Source organism: Myxine glutinosa, chromosome 12 (genome assembly GCF_964187855.1).
Source record: "Myxine glutinosa chromosome 12, kmMyxGlut1.1, whole genome shotgun sequence".
NCBI lineage: Eukaryota > Metazoa > Chordata > Myxini > Myxiniformes > Myxinidae > Myxine > Myxine glutinosa.
Genome location: NC_136272.1, coordinates 75,234,895 through 75,253,986, shown reverse-complemented (window position 1 = coordinate 75,253,986; position 19,092 = coordinate 75,234,895). Strand labels below are relative to the sequence as shown.

Below are 19,092 nucleotides of genomic sequence, written 5' to 3'. Positions count from 1 at the left end.
CTTCCCCTTTTTCCCCCATTAACTGTCGTGCCCAGGTTCACCGCATCTCACGTAGACAACTATAGGACCTCTTGCTAGTTATTCTTAGTCTATGTCAGTTAAGGACTCGTTTCCATTAATTCTGACTCTTCGTTGCACCAGAATGTGATTGTATGGCACCAGTAGTGAGTTTAGGACCTCCCCATACCTCCTCCCATCTTCCTCATGAAACAACAACAACAACAACAACTACAACAACAGCGCGCGGGGAGTGTGCGTCCTCACTCCGGCTTGGTTAGCCGCCATTGCCCATGTGCTCCGGCGGGGTTACCACGAAGGGGCTGACTGTCGGCCCCTCGTCAAGGGCGGAGCCCGGTAACCCCCAGCACCCAATAAGAAGCGGCGGGCCGATTCCATCTGGGGCGGAGCTAACGAGCCGAGGGCGTGTCACTCCCCGCCGGATATACGCAGCCACTTACCGGACGTGACGTAAGATGCGCCCCGAGCTTGAAGTGAAGAGAACCAGACGCCACCTCCGAGCGCTGAGAGACCTCCCTGCATCTTTTGGGCCGCGCTATCCTGTCCCTGAGCACAAGGTGCACCTTGTGCTGTCCACCGACTACCTGCCCTTCCTTGCCATCAATCACGGTGTGAGTCAGTCTTGTCCTGTTTATCTGTGGTCTGTCGGGGTTACTATAAGACCGTGATTAAGTGCCTACCTTCCTATGCTGTCCCTCTTGTCCTTGTAATCTCAACGTTCCGAAATATTATAACCTCCTCTGGAGGTCTTGAGAACTGTACCCCTGGTGTCGTGTCATTTAACCCAGCCGTTGTGTCCTTTCCTCAATTGATTTAGCGTAGCGCGACTCGGCCAACGTTCGAGTATAATCGGGTAAACTGTGCAGACGCGGTCATACCAAACCGCTCGGTAAACCAACATCCACAACCGCGTCTGTAACAATATATATATATATATATATATATATATATATATATATATATATATATATATATATATATATATATATATATATATATATATATATATATCAGTCACTATGCGACCTTCATATCATCAGTGGAGAACCGCCAGCAAGGTGTCCCATACAGCTGCTGCTGCACCTTGCTGGGAGCGATAACCACCGCCTGCCACACGGTAACGTTATCTCCGGTATCCACTCATCATATGGAGTCGACCTGGTTGCGGTTGGGAGTTACTAATAATGGTATCTGTAATCTGGTTCTCCAACCTAATGAGCGGACAACATGACGTCATCGCCATGCATATATATATATATATATATATATATATATATATATATATATATATATATATTGTTGCGAATATGGAATTTGGCCTCCATATCCGCTTGTAAATATTCCCCTATTTTCTCCAATACTCCCCAACTTTCCCCGATCCCCCATTCCCTAGTCCCATTGCATGTAAATAACAATCAGTAGAGCCGACCTTCCCCTTATTCCCCCATTAAATGTCGTGCCCAGGTCCACCGCACCACACGTAGACAACTTTCGGACATCTTCCTAGTTATTCTTATTCTATGTCAGTTAAGGCCTCGTCTCCATTAATTATGACTCTTCGTTGCACCAGAATGTGATTATATGGCATCAGTAGTGAGTTTAGGACCTTTCCCATACCTCCTTCCATCTTCTTCCCCAACAATTACAACAACAACAGAGGAGATGGCGGCGGAGCGGGGGAGGATGCGTCCTCACACCGGCTCGATTAGCGCCATAGACCATGCGCTCCACGGGGTTACCACGAAGGGGCTCCTTGTCAGCTCCTCGTCAAGGGCGGAGCCTGGTAAACCCCCCGCACGCACCCAATGAGAAGCAACGTGCCGATTCCACGAGGCGGAGCTAACGAGCCGAGGGCGTGTCACTCCCCGCCGGATATACGCGGCCCCGCGCCGGATGTGACGTCAGATGCGCCCCCAGCTGGAGAAGGAAGGACCTGCGAGCGCTGAAACAGATGCGCCCCCAGCTTGAGCAGACAAGACGCCATCCGAGCGCTGCGACCTCCCCGCATCTCTGGACCGGACCGAGTCGATTCTGACCTTTGAGCCCAGGTGCACCTGGAGCCATCGCTACCCGCCTGTCCTTTCCATCAATCCCCGTGTGAGTCAGCTTTGTCCCGTTTATCTGTCGTCTGTTGGGAATAATATAAGATTGTGTCTAAGTGCTTGTCTTTCTATGCTGTCCCTCTTGTAGTTGTAATCTAACCTTCCGCCTTAATATAACCTCCTCCGGAGGTCTTGAGAACTGAACCCCTGGTGTCGTATTGTGTTATTGTAATCCAGCCGGGTGTCTTCTTTTTCTTATTGAGCCAGCATCGCGCGACTAGTCAACGTTCGGGCACAATCGGGTAACTTGTGCAGACGTGGTCATACCATAAAACCGCTCGGTAAATAACATCCAAGCCACGTCTGTAACAATTGGTGTCGAGGAGTGGAATTCGAACCCGGGACTAAATTTATTAGGCCCAAATTTTGGGAGGGAAAATCGATTCGGAGCGCGTACTGCGCTCGACGAAATTATAACGAAAAAAAAAAAATTTGGATTTGTTTTACGAAACTCGAATTTTGCAAGTCGCGCTATGGCGGATCAAGACGGCTGGGGTCCGGTAGGGGAGAGTGAAGCAGGGTCGGTCCAGGACCAAATTGAGGGACATGAGGAGAGCGAAGCAGTGAGGGCGGCAGGTTCGCAAAATAGCGCCGTCACGCACGAAGTAGCGGGCGCGCAAAATGGCGCGCTCGCTCACGTGGTTGAAGGGTCCCAAAATAGCGGCGCCGCGGAGGGCGAGCCTGCGGTGGCGGCTGGGGACGCTGGGCAAACCGGGTTTGACCTCAGATTATTCTTGACCCAACTGAATGCAAAAATGGATAGGATGGAGGGCCAAATGAGGGTTGATAGTGGGCGATTAGAGGGCCAAATGAGGGGTACCGGTGAGAAGTTAGACAATAATTTTGAGGAGTTAGACAAGAAAATTGGGAAGTTAGACAATAATTTTGAGGAGTTAGACAAGAAAATTGGGAAGTTAGACAATAATTTTGAGGAGTTAGACAAGAAAATTGAGAAGTTAGACAAAAATTTTGAGGGGTTAGACAATGGGATAAAAGAGGTGAGAAATGGGTTAGAGGGGGTAGAAAATAGAATGGCTGCCCAGGAGAATCAGATAGAGGGAGTGAAAACTGGGTTAACGGGGGTAGAAAACAGAATGGCCGCTCAAGAGAATCAAATGGAAGGGATGCAAAAAGGGTTAGAGGGGTTAGAAAACACCATGGAAAGCAAATTGAGGGACATGAGGGACCAAGCGGAAAGGGAAGTTAAACAAATGGAGCAGCAGATAGAGGGGGTCAGAATGGGGGTAGAAACCAAACTGGATGCTCACAGGGAGGAAATGGAGCAGATGAGGGTGGCATCTGGGCAGGAGATGCAAGTGATGGGAGAGGAGATCAGAAGAGGAGTGAGTGAGGAGGTCGGAGGAGTGCGCGAGGAGGTGAGGCACTGTAAGGAGCGCATGGAGAAAGAGGTGAGAAAGGGGACTGTAAAATTGCAAGGTGGTATAGAGGAGTTGACGCTGGGAGTAGAACAACTGACAGTGGGACAAAAGGAGTTGGGGGACCAGGTAAAGAAGAACACAGCGGTAATAGAGGGTTTAAAATCGACACAGAAGGAGATGAAAAAGGACGTAGGGGTAATTAAAAAAGAGTGTCAGACGGTACATGAGGACCTGACGAGGAAAATGGACAAGGTGGTAGAGGTAATGGAGGTTAAAGAGCGGGAGGTGCGGGAGCACATAGAAAAAAATAAAGTGGAGTTAGAGGAAGAACTTAAAGGGGCGCACGAAGAGATGAAGGAGATGAAGCAAAAATTAGAAGAAGTGGAAGAAGGGGTGAGCGAAATTAAAAAGCGACGGAGAGAGGATAAGAAAGAGATAAAAGAGGAGGTAAAAGAATTGGTCCAGAGTCTGTGTTCGGATCGTGATGATGTGCTCATTAACCGGATGAGGGATTCGCAGGTGATGGAGGAGAAGCGAAGAGAAAGAGGACCCGGTGTAAGTGGTGACCAATATGGTCGTGCGTATGATGCGCCAGGTGATTTAATAAGCTTGGGGGTCGAGATAGACCCGGATGTTCGTGAGAGGCCAAGAGTGAGGTGTATGGCTGGTCCGGAGGGTATGGAACGAGAGGTGCGAGGTGTGGGTGAGCAAGGTTGTGGTGGTGGTGGTATGGAATGGGTAGCGGGTTGCGGAGGTGTGACCCATGCATCGACACCAACAGGGGTAGTTGTTGGAGGGACCGGGGAGGCACGAGAGCCCCTTGGGGGTAGTGTACTGTGGGGGCCCGGCCGGTTCGGCCCCGTGCTGACCCCGCAAGGGGCGACGCACGGGGTCCGGCAGGCGGGCAACGACTCACATACGAGGTGGTCCCACAAGGTCCCACTCGCGCCGTATGACGGCAAGAGTGATCTACGCGCGTACCTGGCGCAGTTCGACTGTGTGTGTAAGGGCAACGGTTGGGGTGAGGACGAAGGTGGAGTACACCTGGTGGCCGCATTGCGCGGCGCGGCGGCGGAGGTGCTGACGGCATTACCAGCGGGTGCTCTCACCCTGCCAGCCCTCCGCGACGCCCTAATTAATCGATTCGGCATAGAACAGCAGAGCGAGCTTGTTAAAGCTCAGCTCGCGCTGCGAAAACGCAAGCCCCAGGAAGCCATCGGGGAACTTGCCCACGACATTCGCCGCGCAGTGGGGATCGCACATGCTAGCATGGCAGCGGATTCCCGGGAAAGCCTGGCGCTGGACCATTTTATCCAGGCCCTCCCGGATATTGAGCTCCGGCAACAGCTCGCCATGTGGCGCCCGCAGACTCTGAGCCAGGCGGCTGACGCTGCGGCCCGTTGGGAAGCAGCGAGGCCCCTGGCCCGAGGGGGCGAGCGTCTCGCAATGGCGGTCCGCCAGGTGGGACCCCCGATGGAGGGCGGACCCCTTAGGGGACCCGCCCCCGACGTGGGTCCTGACCTGGCGGGCATGGTCCGGAGGCTGGTGGACCAGCGCCTGGCGGGACCTGGACCATGGCAGGCGGCCACGGAGGTGGCCCGCGGTGGACCACGAGCGGGTAATCCAATTCGGACCTACAGGGGGGGGAATTTGGAATTCCGGAGGCAAGCACCTTATCAGGTGAGGTGCTATACCTGCAACCGCCTGGGTCACCTGGCGCGGCACTGTCGAAACGCGCGCCGGGATGATCCCCGGCAGTTGAGGTCCTCAACTCCGCCCAGGGGGGAGCGGGTTAGCCGACCCCAGACACCCCCCCGCCAGACCCCGGGAAACTAGAAGGTGTCGGGCACGTAGGGCGGTGTTCGGCAGCAGAGGATGGAGGAGAGCCCTCATTGACGCGACAGGTCATTTATTGTGGCCAAATTGGACCGGTAGCCTGACAATTAGATGCAAAATTGCCGGCGTGGGGGTAGACGCCGTAGTGGACACAGGAGCTAGCGCCACGATCATCAGCCCTGTGGTCCTTGATTCGAGCGCAGGTGGCTGGGATAAGATCCAGCGCCTGCAAAATTATAGTTTGCAGCTTGCTACCGGGGTAACGGCCCCGATCATAGGGCGTGGTTCTGTGACCCTCAAGTTAGGGTCGGTAAGGAGGGAGATAGATGTTTGGGTGGCGGAGGTGTGCGACCCATGTTTAATAGGGTTGGACCTGTTGACTGCCAGCGGTTGTAAAATCGACTTGTGCCGGGGGATCCTGCAGGTGGGAGTAGAAGAGCTGCCGTTAGGGGGAGTGAGCACGGCCGAGAGAGCGGAGCTGGAGGCTTCCGAGGCCGTGACCATCCCCCCAAGGGCCGAGGCGATAGTGCCGGCCCGGTGGGCAGCTCGCCCAACATGGCAGGAGTCCTGCGGCCTGGTCGAACCGGTGGCAGCGCAGTCCATACCGGGTTTAATCGTGGGCCGCACCCTTGTAAAAACGGACGGACCGGTAGTGGCCGTCCGAGTAGTAAATGTGAGTACAGAACCACGCACTATAGTAAGGGGCACGAGGGTAGCTGGCTGCACCCCAGTTGAGGAAGTCGCGACAGTGAGGGGCGAGAACGTCCAGCCGAGCCGACCCCGGGGGGAGCCTTCAATAACAAGTAGGAATTGGCCCGATCCCATTTGCGAGATGGTAAATCGTAGTAGCGTAGAGTTGGGAGGTACCCAGAGGGAGGCCTTACACAAACTGGTTGGGTCCCATTTGGACCTCTTCTCCCTGTCCACCGAGGATATTGGACGTACGGGCCTGGTGAAACATCAGATCCACACCGGTGAGGCCCGGCCTATTCGTCAGGCCGCCCGACGGCTCCCTTGGAGCAAGAGGGCGGAAGCTGACGAGCAGGTTGCAAAAATGCTCGACGCAGGTGTGATCGAGCCCTCGGGAAGTCCTTGGATGTCACCTGTTGTGCTGGTCAAAAAGAAGGATGGGACCACGCGGTTCTGCGTGGACTATCGCCAGCTAAACAACGTGACACTCAAGGACTCATATCCCCTGCCAAGGATTGATGACACCCTCGATGCCGTTGCGGGCTCAAATTGGTTCACAACTTTGGACCTCAAGAGTGGGTATTGGCAGGTGGAGATGGATAGGGCAGGGAAGGAGAAAACGGCATTTTCCACAGGTAAGGGACTGTATCAGTTTACTGTGATGCCGTTTGGTTTGTGTAACGCCCCCGCCACCTTTGAGAGATTGATGGAGCATGTACTAGGCGGCATGCCATGGCAATCATGCCTGGTGTACCTGGATGACGTCCTGGTACATGCCCAAACGTTCCCCCAGGCACTAGCTAATTTGGACCAGGTGTTCGGGTGCCTCAGACAGGCAGGGTTGAAGCTGAACCCGAGTAAGTGCACTTTGTTTGCAAGAGAGGTGGCCTATCTAGGTCACGTGATTGGCCGCGAGGGGGTAAAAACAGACCCAGACAAAATTAAAGCGGTAGAGGAGTGGCCCGCACCACGTACCATCAAAGAGGTGCGGGGATTTTTGGGACTCTGCTCCTACTACCGGCGCTTTGTGGCGAAATTTGCGGAGTTGGCCCGTCCCCTCCACCGGCTTACGGAGAAGGGGACGCGATTTAATTGGACACGGGAGTGCCACGAGGCCTTCCAAAAATTGAAGGGGTGTCTAACATCCGCACCCCTTCTAGCTTACCCCACTAGTGACGGGACATTTACCCTGGACACGGATGCGAGCCAGGAAGGATTGGGCGCAGTTTTGTCTCAGACACAGGAGGGCGTGGAGAGAGTGATTGGTTATTATAGTCGGGCCTTAAGTAGGCCCGAGAGAAATTATTGCGTCACTCGCAAAGAGTTATTGGCTATGCTGGCTGCCATGAACCATTTCCACCCGTACTTGTACGGGCGGAAATTTTTGGTTAGAACTGACCATTCCTCCTTGCAATGGCTCCTTCGGTTCAAGGAACCGGAGGGCCAAATTGCAAGGTGGTTGGAAAAGTTGCAGCAGTACGATTTTGATGTGGCCCATAGGGCCGGGAAGGCCCATGGTAATGCGGACGCACTCTCTCGGCGTCCTTGTCTGGGAGAAAACTGCAAATTTTGTGCGAGACACGAGGAGAGGGAACAATTGGGCGATTCGGACCCGACCCTCGTTGTCCAGGCAACCCGGGTGAGAGGGCCAATTTTGCCACTAACCGCGGACGAGGAATTTGGAGAGTTGGCTTGGAGCACGGCCCAGCAGGAGGATCCTGTTCTGGGGCCGGTGTTCCAATGGGTCAAATTGGGGCAAAGACCAAAGGGGGAAGAGGTCACCCCCCTCGGGGCGCAGACAAAGGCATATTGGGCTCAGTGGCAGACCCTGGAATTGAAAGGCAACATCTTGTATCGCAAGTGGGTGGAGGTTCCCTCTGATAGAACTTCCTGGCTGGTGATAGTCCCTGACAAATTCAAGAACGTCATATTGCAACAGGTGCATGGTACCCGCTCCGGCGGCCATTTGGGCAGGACAAAGACAATATCTCGGGTCCGCCGGAGGTTCTATTGGGTGAATATGGGGCGCGACATACAGGACTGGTGTCGGAGATGCGACGCCTGTTCTGCCAAAAAGGGACCAGCACGGAGGATGAGGGCCCCCCTTCAATTACATCAGGTGGGGGCCCCCCTTGAGCGGGTGGCTATGGATATTCTAGGACCGCTGCCCCGCACCCGCCAAGGTAATAAGTACATCCTCGTTGTAATGGACTATTTCACCAAGTGGCCGGAGGCCTACGCCCTCCCCAACCAAGAAGCAGGGGTGGTAGCGCAGGCCTTCGTGGAAGGATTTGTGTGCCGGCATGGGATTCCACAGGAGTTGCACACCGACCAGGGACGAAATTTTGAGAGCAAATTGCTAAAAGATGTGTGCAGTCTCCTGTCAATTCGAAAAACCAGGACAACGCCTTTAAGACCTCAATCTGACGGGATGGTGGAAAGATTCAACCGAACTCTAATCCAACAACTGGCACTGTTCACCACCACCCGTCAGGATGACTGGGACGAACATCTCCCTTATCTGCTCATGGCCTACCGAACCAGCCAGCACGGGGCCACCGCATGCAGTCCAGCGTTGCTTATGTATGGGCGGGAGTTACGGGCTCCCGCCGACTTGCTATGCGGTCCCGTGCCAGACACAGTGGTTAACCCGCCGAGGGAGGGGTACGCACGTCACCTAGAGGAAGGCATGGAGCTAGTCCATGCCTTCGCTCGCCGCCAACTCCATCTGGCGGGGGAAAAGATGAAGCGCAGGTACGACGACCGGAGCCAGGGGAGTCAATACGCTCCGGGGATGAAGATTTGGTTCTTTAATCCCCGGAGGCGGAAGGGAAGGTGCCCAAAACTCACCTCCCCCTGGCAAGGCCCAGGAGTCGTCCTGTCGCAAATCTGTGACGTGGTCATTAAGATCAAAATGGGGCCACGAGCCCTCCCTCGGATCGTCCACGCCGACCGGATAAGACCTTACACCGGCGAGCAGGCGCCCCCGTGGATTGCCTCGGCTTTAGATGCCGAGGCGGGACCCAGTACCTCTGAATAAGGGGGGCTTATTAGTGCCAGAGGACTGGGGGATTGAGGAGCGATGTGCCCGGTGGGTAAGAGTGGCATCCCTGCCACCCTGCCCAGTGGGGGGCAAAGGAGCAATAGCTTATGGGGTGTATGGCAGTGAAAACTAGCCCGGGTGGGTTAGGATATTGTGTGTAGGGATCTAGAGAAGATGACCTTAGGTAACGTTAAGGTTAGTTAGTGACTGATACCTGTAGTGGGGACGCAGGTAGATTAGTATGGATGATAATGACGAGGGAGCGCAATAGTTTAAAGGGACGACTGGGAAGCGCAAGTTTCAGAAGGGAGTAGTTAGCTGAGATGATGCCGTGTGTGTGTGAGAATTGAACAGGTGTGATTGCACAGGTGTGCAACTGGACAGGTGTGTGGAGCAGTGTATGAGTAGTGAGTGTGTGGATCAGCGCGAATGCGCTTGGGGAGAGAAGGGTGCAGGTGGCACCAGGTGTGAGAGCACAGGTGTGCAGGTACAGGTGTGTGGAGAGAGTTGGAGTAAGTGGTATGGAGTGGTGTGCGTGGTGCGAAGGTGTGGATGGGGGAAGAGTGGACCCCTTTCACGAGTACCCGGGGCGGGTAGTGTAAGTGTTAGGTAGAGGGTGCAGGTAAATTGTGGTTGGATATTGGCATTTGTGGTGCGGTGGCAGAATGGTGTTGTGGATGGGTGCATTAGTGTTGTGGAAATGGCTGGGCGTGTAGCCTGTTAGTGTGTGTAGTTGGTTGGGCACTCCACCACTGTGAGGATGTCGGCCAGGTGAGGCCGCAGGTGGGCTCTGGGAGCCGGTAGTTGTGAGTGGGTGCCTGAGGATCCCGGGTGTGGATCGGGCAGCCCAGTGCCAGAGAGGGCACGGAGTGGGGAGAGCGCCAGAGGGCCTTCCCCAGGTAGATAGGTTAGGGTAAGGAGCAGGTAAGCTCGGAGGCAACTGCAGTGGTGGAGGGGTGCAGGTGGGTAGACCCACTGGGAGAGGTACACGCCACAGCCCAGAAATTGTACGAGGGCACCGGGAGATGAATCGGGGGAGTGAGACCCCAAATTGAAGAGCACCACAGTTTGGCCAATGGGAATTGGTTTTTAGAACCCATAGTGTAAGAGGGCCAATGGTTTGGCCGGAGGAAGACCCCGGGTGGTGTAAAGTTGTTAAAGTCATTTAGGAAATAGTTAGGATTGAAGAACCTGTCGCACCATACGCAGCCACTTACCTGTGATGATGATGACTCCACACCTGTGTTTTCTTTGTTTTGTGCAGGAAATGAGAATTGCTGTGAGGATTTGTGAGACGCATCACGACGTGGATGAGACATTGGGGTGATTCCATCTCTCCCTCCCTCGGAGGGACTGATGTTGAATTGGTAATGGCAAATTTTGATGTTGAGTTGAAAATGGCAAATTTTGATGAGAGTTGAAAATGGCAAATTTGATTGGTTAGGAGGGAGAGAAGACGAATTTGGTATATGGGAGGAACGGGGAAGACAGTAGGGATGTTTGTTGATTTGTAAAGTAGATGTTTATGGGTAGTGTTGTGTTTTGTGGATGCAGTAAGGGGTAAGGGAGGGGCCATGTAGGTTACCTGGTGGGGGGGGGGGGCGTACGATAGGAACGTACCTGTCTCACCTGGTTCCCATGTGCCCCCAGTGTGCATCACCTTACATTGCGTGCACTTTTGCGCCCTTACCACCTTACTCACTTGTTTCTTCTTTTGTCTCCCACCTCCGAGGATCTGGCTTTGGGGTAGAGAGAGAGGAGAGAGAGGTGCTGGCTGCGCAGTTGTGGGCCTGCACTTTCGCTGTTTGCTGCCGGGATCGATACACCATATGGACCGCAATGTTTGTGGCCACCCACAATGGACCGCAGTTCGTTTGCGGCCAAGCACCACCCGGGGATGGACCTATGGATCAACGTGGCACCTATGCCATACAGGTGAACCACTAATAGTTAACACCACCAAGTGCACCACAAGAAGAGCAAGAGACACCTGCAGGGTTAGGGGTTGTCGAATTTATTTTTATTCCAATGAACAATGGTGACTGCACCGATTGGTGGTGGGGTGGTGCTGTTGATGCTCGGGAAGGGTGCTCTGCACGTTATTAAAGGCCGTCGGCCACAGAGCACTCGTGGGTTGGTGTATCGATGTTGGCAAGCGCGCTCTCTCTATGCATAACATCTGCATGTGTTCCTCCAAAAACAGGTCCTGGATCGTAGTGTAAATAGCAGCGTAGTCTTGTAAATAATGCTCCCTACCGGCTGTATGTTTAGTTTGAGAATTCTTTCCGGATTCGGTTATCCTGTGGGTGTGTTTCTGTGAGGAGAAGGGTGCAACGTCGCAGGGGGACATATTTACTCATTTGTGAATATCTGTAAAACTGTCGCACTCAGGGTAGAGTTAATAGTAGAGGGAACTACATTGCGTGCCACACTAAAGCAGGTAAAAATTTATCGGGTCGGGACGCCCCGAGGGTAGAGAAGGGTGCAATGTTGCGAATATGGAATTTGGCCTCCATATCCGCTTGTAAATATTCCCCTATTTTCTCCAATACTCCCCAACTTTCCCCGATCCCCCATTCCCTAGTCCCATTGCATGTAAATAACAATCAGTAGAGCCGACCTTCCCCTTATTCCCCCATTAAATGTCGTGCCCAGGTCCACTGCACCACACGTAGACAACTTTCGGACATCTTCCTAGTTATTCTTATTCTATGTCAGTTAAGGCCTCGTCTCCATTAATTATGACTCTTCGTTGCACCAGAATGTGATTATATGGCATCAGTAGTGAGTTTAGGACCTTTCCCATACCTCCTTCCATCTTCTTCCCCAACAATTACAACAACAACAGAGGAGATGGCGGCGGAGCGGGGGAGGATGCGTCCTCACACCGGCTCGATTAGCGCCATAGACCATGCGCTCCACGGGGTTACCACGAAGGGGCTCCTTGTCAGCTCCTCGTCAAGGGCGGAGCCTGGTAAACCCCCCGCACGCACCCAATGAGAAGCAACGTGCCGATTCCACGAGGCGGAGCTAACGAGCCGAGGGCGTGTCACTCCCCGCCGGATATACGCGGCCCCGCGCCGGATGTGACGTCAGATGCGCCCCCAGCTGGAGAAGGAAGGACCTGCGAGCGCTGAAACAGATGCGCCCCCAGCTTGAGCAGACAAGACGCCATCCGAGCGCTGCGACCTCCCCGCATCTCTGGACCGGACCGAGTCGATTCTGACCTTTGAGCCCAGGTGCACCTGGAGCCATCGCTACCCGCCTGTCCTTTCCATCAATCCCCGTGTGAGTCAGCTTTGTCCCGTTTATCTGTCGTCTGTTGGGAATAATATAAGATTGTGTCTAAGTGCTTGTCTTTCTATGCTGTCCCTCTTGTAGTTGTAATCTAACCTTCCGCCTTAATATAACCTCCTCCGGAGGTCTTGAGAACTGAACCCCTGGTGTCGTATTGTGTTATTGTAATCCAGCCGGGTGTCTTCTTTTTCTTATTGAGCCAGCATCGCGCGACTAGTCAACGTTCGGGCACAATCGGGTAACTTGTGCAGACGTGGTCATACCATAAAACCGCTCGGTAAATAACATCCAAGCCACGTCTGTAACAATATATATATATATATATATATATATATAATGACTTGCGGTTGGGATTAAAATCAAATGAATCCATTTTTAGTTCTCCAACCTTTAATGAGCAAATAAACAACTGCAAATAAACAATCTTTAATTGGCAGGTGTGAGGGTAAGTTACAAACCTATGTTCACCATGAAACCGGCACTAACACCTGTCAAGGATAAGCTTCCCAGGAATGACCGGGCAGGGGTGGTTTACAGGGTTCCCTCTGTTTGTGGGGCTGAATATATTGGTGAGACAGGGAGAACATTAAGACAACGGGTCAATGAGCACCGCAAGGCCTTCGAGTGCAACTATCCAAAGAGATCTGCCATTGTCAAACATGGTCTGAGGGCCATGTTCCCCTATGGGATAATGCCAGCATTTTGGGTGCAACCCCCAGTAAACGAAGGAGGATTTTGGAGGCATGGCATGTGGAGGAGTCTGTTGTGTCGCTCACAGAGGAAGTGTTGGACTTACCAATAGCGTTTGGCCCTCTCATGCAGAAACGTAACAGAGAAACTGCGTCACCAAGCATATAAATTATTACCTCAGTTGCTGTCACTTGGGTATATATTCTCACTTTAGGTTTGCGATGTATCCATTTAGCTTAATTCATTTGAGTTACCACCATCACTTGAAGCAATTAATCATGTTGTTCATTTTTCATCGATTTATTTGTTTGATTCAACGTGCGATTGCTACATTTTGTTACCAGATGCTACATTTTGTTTGATTCAACGTGTGATTTAACGGTTGATTTGATGTAACATCCCAATGCGTGGTTTCAGTTGGTTCAACGGTTTTGGTTTTGATTTACGGTTTAAATTTGAATGGCATGAGTTGTTCCAGAATGGCATTGATTGGTGGTTTCGGTGTCCCCACCCCTTTTTCCCGTAAAAAAGGGAGGGTATAGAGTTGTTTTGCTTTACTCTTAAGAAAGGTCAGTGGATGCACGTTTATCCGTGTTGCTGATCGAAATGTCGAGCAGTTGTTTATTTGATTATTAAAGGTTGGAGAACTAAAAATGGTTTCATTTGATATATATATATATATATTATAGTATATACAGTCACGTGAAAAAGTAAGTACACCCCATGTAAAGTTTTGACTTTTTCAACATATTTCAACACACAGCTATATGATCTTCATTTCAACAATGTTGATAGATAAAGGTGATATAATATAACAAATATCACGAAACATTTACATTTTGTAGTCCATTGTATAATTTAAATAAACATAAATGCAAATTTCGCATGTGAAAAAAGTAAGTACACCCCTACATTTATCACTACTTCAAATACCTGAAATTAGAATCAGTTGCACCAGCTCATGTGCAAATGATCAGAACATCGTCAGAGAGGATCTTGGAGGAACCTGTCTTATTTAAACCTCAGACATTTAGTTTGGTTTGCTCTTTGTTGTTGAAGTGTGCGGCATCACCATGCCTAGATCAAAAGAGCTCTCTGTGGCCTTCAGAAAGAAGGTTATATATGACTACGAGTCTGGAAGGGATTTAAAAAGATCTCCAAACAATTTGAAATCAATCATTCGACTGCCCGGAAGATCATCTACAAGTGTAGAAGATTCCAAACAACTGCCAACTTGTTCAGGCCAGACCGCCCCAGCAAGTTCAGCCCGAGAGCAGACCACAAGATGCTGAAAGAAGTCTCCAAGAACCCCAGAATGTCATTACGGGACCTACAGGTAGCTCTTGCCACTGTTGATGTCAAAGTGCACGAGTCTACCATTAGAAAGATGCTGCACAAATTTGATCTACATGGGAGGTGTGCCAGGAGGAAATCTTTGCTGTCCAGAAAGAACATCAGGGCAAGACTAGTTTGCCAATGAACACCGAGGCAAAGACCAGCACTCTTGGAAAAATGTGCTCTGGACAGATGAGTCAAAGGTAGAGCTATTTGGCCACCGTACCAGAAGACATGTTTGGCGAAAACCAAAGACAGCATTTGACCACAAGAACCTGATACCAACTGTAAAGCATGGTGGTGGAAATATTATGGTTTGGGGCAGCTTTGCTGCATCAGGGCCTGGGCAGCTCACCATCATAGAATCCACTATGAATTCTTCATTGTACCAGAGGGTGCTTGAGGATAATGTGAGGCCTTCTGTCAGAAAGTTGAAGCTCAACCGAAGGTTGACCTTGCAACATGACAATGACCTTAAACATACCAGTAAATCCACCAAGGAATGGCTGAAAAAAGAGAAATGGAGGGTTCTGGAATGGCCAAGTCAAAGCCCGGATCTAAATCCCATCGAGATGTTGTGGGGGGATTTGAAACGATTTGTGCATGCAAGAAACCCCTCAAACATCGCACAGCTGAAATAATTCTGCATGGAGGAGTGGGCAAAAACTTCTCCCAGTCGATGTCAGAGACTGGTAGACAGTTATAAGAAACGCCAACTTGAGGTTGTTTCTGCCAAAGGGGGCAATACCACCGATTAGAGCCAAGGGTGTACTTACTTTTTCCACATGTGAAATTTGCATTTATGTTTATTTAAATTATACAATGGACTACAAAATGTAAATGTGTCATGATATTTGTTATATGATATCACCTTTATCTATCAATATTGTTGAAATGAAGATCAAATAGCTGTATGTTGAAATATGTTGAAAAAGTCAAAACTTTACATGGGGTGTACTTACTTTTTCACGTGACTGTATATTGGACTCCCAAGCATTAGGTGGGCTCTGATCTCTCCAGTGAAGATAGGGGATGCTCAGTGTGCAAAGGCCTAATTGTTTCACTTCACTGGCATGGGTTCAGTTCCCATGATGGTTCAGAGCAGGATTATCAATTGACCCATTTACACATCCCCATGGTACTATTAAAAATAAAAGTAGGCCTTTGAGCTGTTAACATGGATTAATAGTTATGTTCTTCTCCTCCTCCTTGGAAAGCGGTGGGCTTGGGGAGGATTAATGGGTATAGAAAAGCTCATGGTTTTTGTTGGGGAATGATCTGAGTTTGTGATGAACTGTCTTGAAGATCTGGAGGGAAGAATGGGATTGAGGTGAATGTGGAAGTTGGTTCCACAGGTTGGAAAAAGATGAACAAATGAGTGGAAGTGAGCAGTGATTCTGGATTTTGGGAATTTCACCTGAAGGGGTTGCTGGCAGACTGCGTGTGCCATACAGAAACCTTGGGGAAGGAGACGGGACAGAGCATAGAAAGAGCAAATGGTGTCGTAAGACCAGAAAGAAGGCGGTATTAGATAGAGAGACCATTGGCCTGCATGTCTGTGATGGGAATGTGATAGGCTTATAGACTCCCATGATCTTGATGGCGTTGGTTTCCACGGCGTTAAACTGAGGAAGTCGTGAAGCAGGTACACCAGCCCAGCTTCATGGTACTCCATGAAGCTGTGGATGAGGCTTTTTAAGTGGAAGAGAGTTCGGGTGCGCCAAGGAAGGACTACGCATGTTAGAGGCCAGATTTGAAGGCTAACCTAGAAGTGTGGTTTGCTCAAGAAAGATCGTAGCTTACAGTGAAGCCCAAACGTTTGAGTGTCTGAACTTCTTCAAAAGGGTTGTTAAGGGAGTATATGGAAGGGATTGCCAGAAAGTCGTTTTGGAAGTGTTTGACACATTCCAAGTGTTTAACCAGCTTGTGATTCAATCAATGTCTGCAGAGAGAGAGAGAGAGAGAGAGAGATAGAGAGAGCAGACTGCTGCCTGTGCATACCATGGAAGAGGGTGGAGTCATCAGCAAAGAGACAAAGAGGATTTTTCAGAGTCAGAGAGATCATTGATGAAGATGAGGAATAGGACGGGGCCAAGAACACTGCCTTGGGGCACTCCAGCCTTTATTACAGGAGAGGAGATGAGACAATCTTGTTGAGAGCTACACTTTGGCTATGAGAGTAGAGGTAGTCACAGTAAGCCATGTGTGGAGTTAGGCCTTGGATACCATAGGCAGAGAGTTTGGAGAGCAAGACGGGATTCCAGTCTTACCAAATGCTCGAGATATGTCTAGAGATGGTCCTGATCTCATGTTTGACATCAAACTCCTCCCTCCAGGTCTTTAAAACAGCTGTTCATCACCATGTCTTATCTTCCCCCACCAAAACCTTGATGTCTTCTACCCCCGTTAATTCACCCCAAATCCACTTTTTTTTTTGAAATACTGCCTTTTTCTATCCTGGAAGTTCCAGCAGTGTCCATGTGTTTAAAATACTTTCCCACCCCCCCCCCCAAACCCAACCCCCCACCTTCCCATGCCTCCTCCTCCTCCCCCAAGCCCCCTCCCTCCCACAGATCTTCCGTTGTCCCTGTTCTCTGCTGTTGTACTTGTGTGCTTTCCTGTCTCTCCCCATCTTGTCTCCCGCTCCGTTTTTTGTATGTTTTGTGTGTCCGTGTTTTTTTTTTTGTCATTAATGTTAGCTCTTACACGAGCCTCTATCTTGTATCCAAAAAAGAAAAAAAGCACCTCCATCTGTTGTTGGTAGTGCAGAAGCAGCATGGCCAAGGTAGAGTGTCCTGGTCTGAATTCGAATTGATGAGCTGAGATGAGGGCATTCGAGAAAAGGAAGGATTTGATGTCAACTGTGATGATGGATTTCATGACCGTGCTTTTGATTGGAAGTAAACAGTTAGGTCTGTAGTTAAGGTTTTTGCACATTTTATGTAAGGCAGTGATGTTGGCTGACATCCAAACAGATGGAAGATGACCTCGGGAAAATAATGCGGTGAACAGAGCAGAAAGAGGATGTGCAAGAACAGCAGAGCAGGTTTTTAGGTCATGTGAGCTGATGGTGTCCGGTCCTGTAGCAGAGTCAGAGTCGAGGTTTGCTAGAAAATGATCCACCTTCTCATATGCAAAATACGCAGTGTCCAGGAGCAGTTGGGTGCAACTGGGTATCGGTGGATACAAAGTGCATGGGATTGGGGACACAAGATTTGGAAGCAAATACAGAATTGAGGCATTCAGCCTTCTCATGAGTGGAGTTAGCTGTGGTGCCATTTGAAGTGAAGGAAGGGATTGGGGGAGCCCCGGGGTGGGGGTGGAGGAAGCATACTCCGGACAGAGAGAGAGAGAGTGAGAGTGTAACAAGGCACCACTCGGTTTTAGAGGAGGGAGAAAGTTTGAAAGTTCAATCTTGAGGTTGGGCAGATGTTTTTCGGCTTTCCTGAGAGTGGGCACACGTGCTGAGGGCTTTTTTGGAATTATTTTAGATATCCTTCAGTCAGATATGCCTTTCAGGAAGAGAAGGCAAATTGTTTCATGGCAACTGCCTCACCACAGGATTCAATGTACAATGGGCGAGAGGAATTGTATGATAACTGAGATGGGATTGATCTGTACATATGGGAAAGAGCAGGTTTCTCTGGTAACCAAGTTCATATCAGGGGCAGCGGATAAAGGAGACCAGTCCTGAAGTGAGATGGCAACTTGTAGTACATGCACGTCTACTTGAGCGAACTGCCAGACTCACCAGCACTGAGCCAGAGAGATGTTGACTCTCACAAGCACATGATCAGATGAACCAATTGGAGCAGAGGAAGAGTAGCAGACATTAGAGGAGAAGTTGGTCATCATCAAATCCAGAGGGGAGGATTTGCCATTTGCAGAAATCCAGGTAGGAAAGTTCACAGATTGAGTCAGTCCCATGGACTCACAGCTGTCCTTTGCTTAAGTGCCATGGCTGGTGAGAGAGAGGTACGAACACCCAGCCAATGTTGGTCCATGTTGTCTGAGAGTGAAATGTGAATTGAGCGGTCACTGTGTGGAGGACGGTACAATACAGAGACAAACAAGATGTGGCAGATGAGAAAAAGTCACAGCCAAAGGTACTCTTGGGGGGTTGGGAGGTGTAACGGTGGAAGAGTAGTACACCGACAGTGAGAAATGGAGTTCTTGATGGGAACTTCCATTTAAAATGAGCTCCTCCTTTCCAAATATTTTTGAGGACGGAATTCGAAAAGCTTTTTTCTTTTTGATTTGCCTCAACAGTCATAGCGCCTCAACATTCGCCTCGACAGTTATAGCGTTTCGAGGGAGAGATCAATCACCATGTAATTCAGGGTACATGACACTCACCACCTTTCCCCAACAGGCTGCAGAATTTTCCTCACACTTGTGGTGGATGTTGATCCGACAGAGTTTGCATCGGAGACCATACTTCTTCACATTTCCTGCAACAATGGGTGATTATATCGGCAAAAAGTAATCACAGATGTTGAATAATCTAGGGATATTAATCAAAACTTCTCCAATAAAAGTAAGTTCAAGTAATCTATCTTGGAGTTTTATACGTTTTTCTGCACTATTGCAATGAACTCCTGAGAAACAAGCAAGTTTCCAAACAAAACTGTTCTTTGATAACTTCAAATAAGTTTACTTCGCTGAAACCACTCATGAGGTCATGCCAAACCTATTTCTGCTT

At 50.2% G+C, this 19,092-nt stretch overlaps 1 protein-coding gene across 4 annotated transcripts in view; it reads right to left on the bottom strand.

Moving 5' to 3' along the window:
• LOC137415093 (SH3 and cysteine-rich domain-containing protein 3-like) overlaps nt 1-19,092 on the bottom strand; it is a 101,994-nt gene that overhangs the window by 31,170 nt on the left and 51,732 nt on the right. For all 4 annotated transcript variants that reach the window (XM_078766019.1, XM_078766021.1, XM_078766020.1 and 1 more), the window contains one exon: nt 18,747-18,841. In XM_078766019.1, the coding sequence (XP_078622145.1) occupies nt 18,747-18,841 (95 nt within the window). The remainder of the gene's footprint in view (nt 1-18,746; nt 18,842-19,092) is intronic.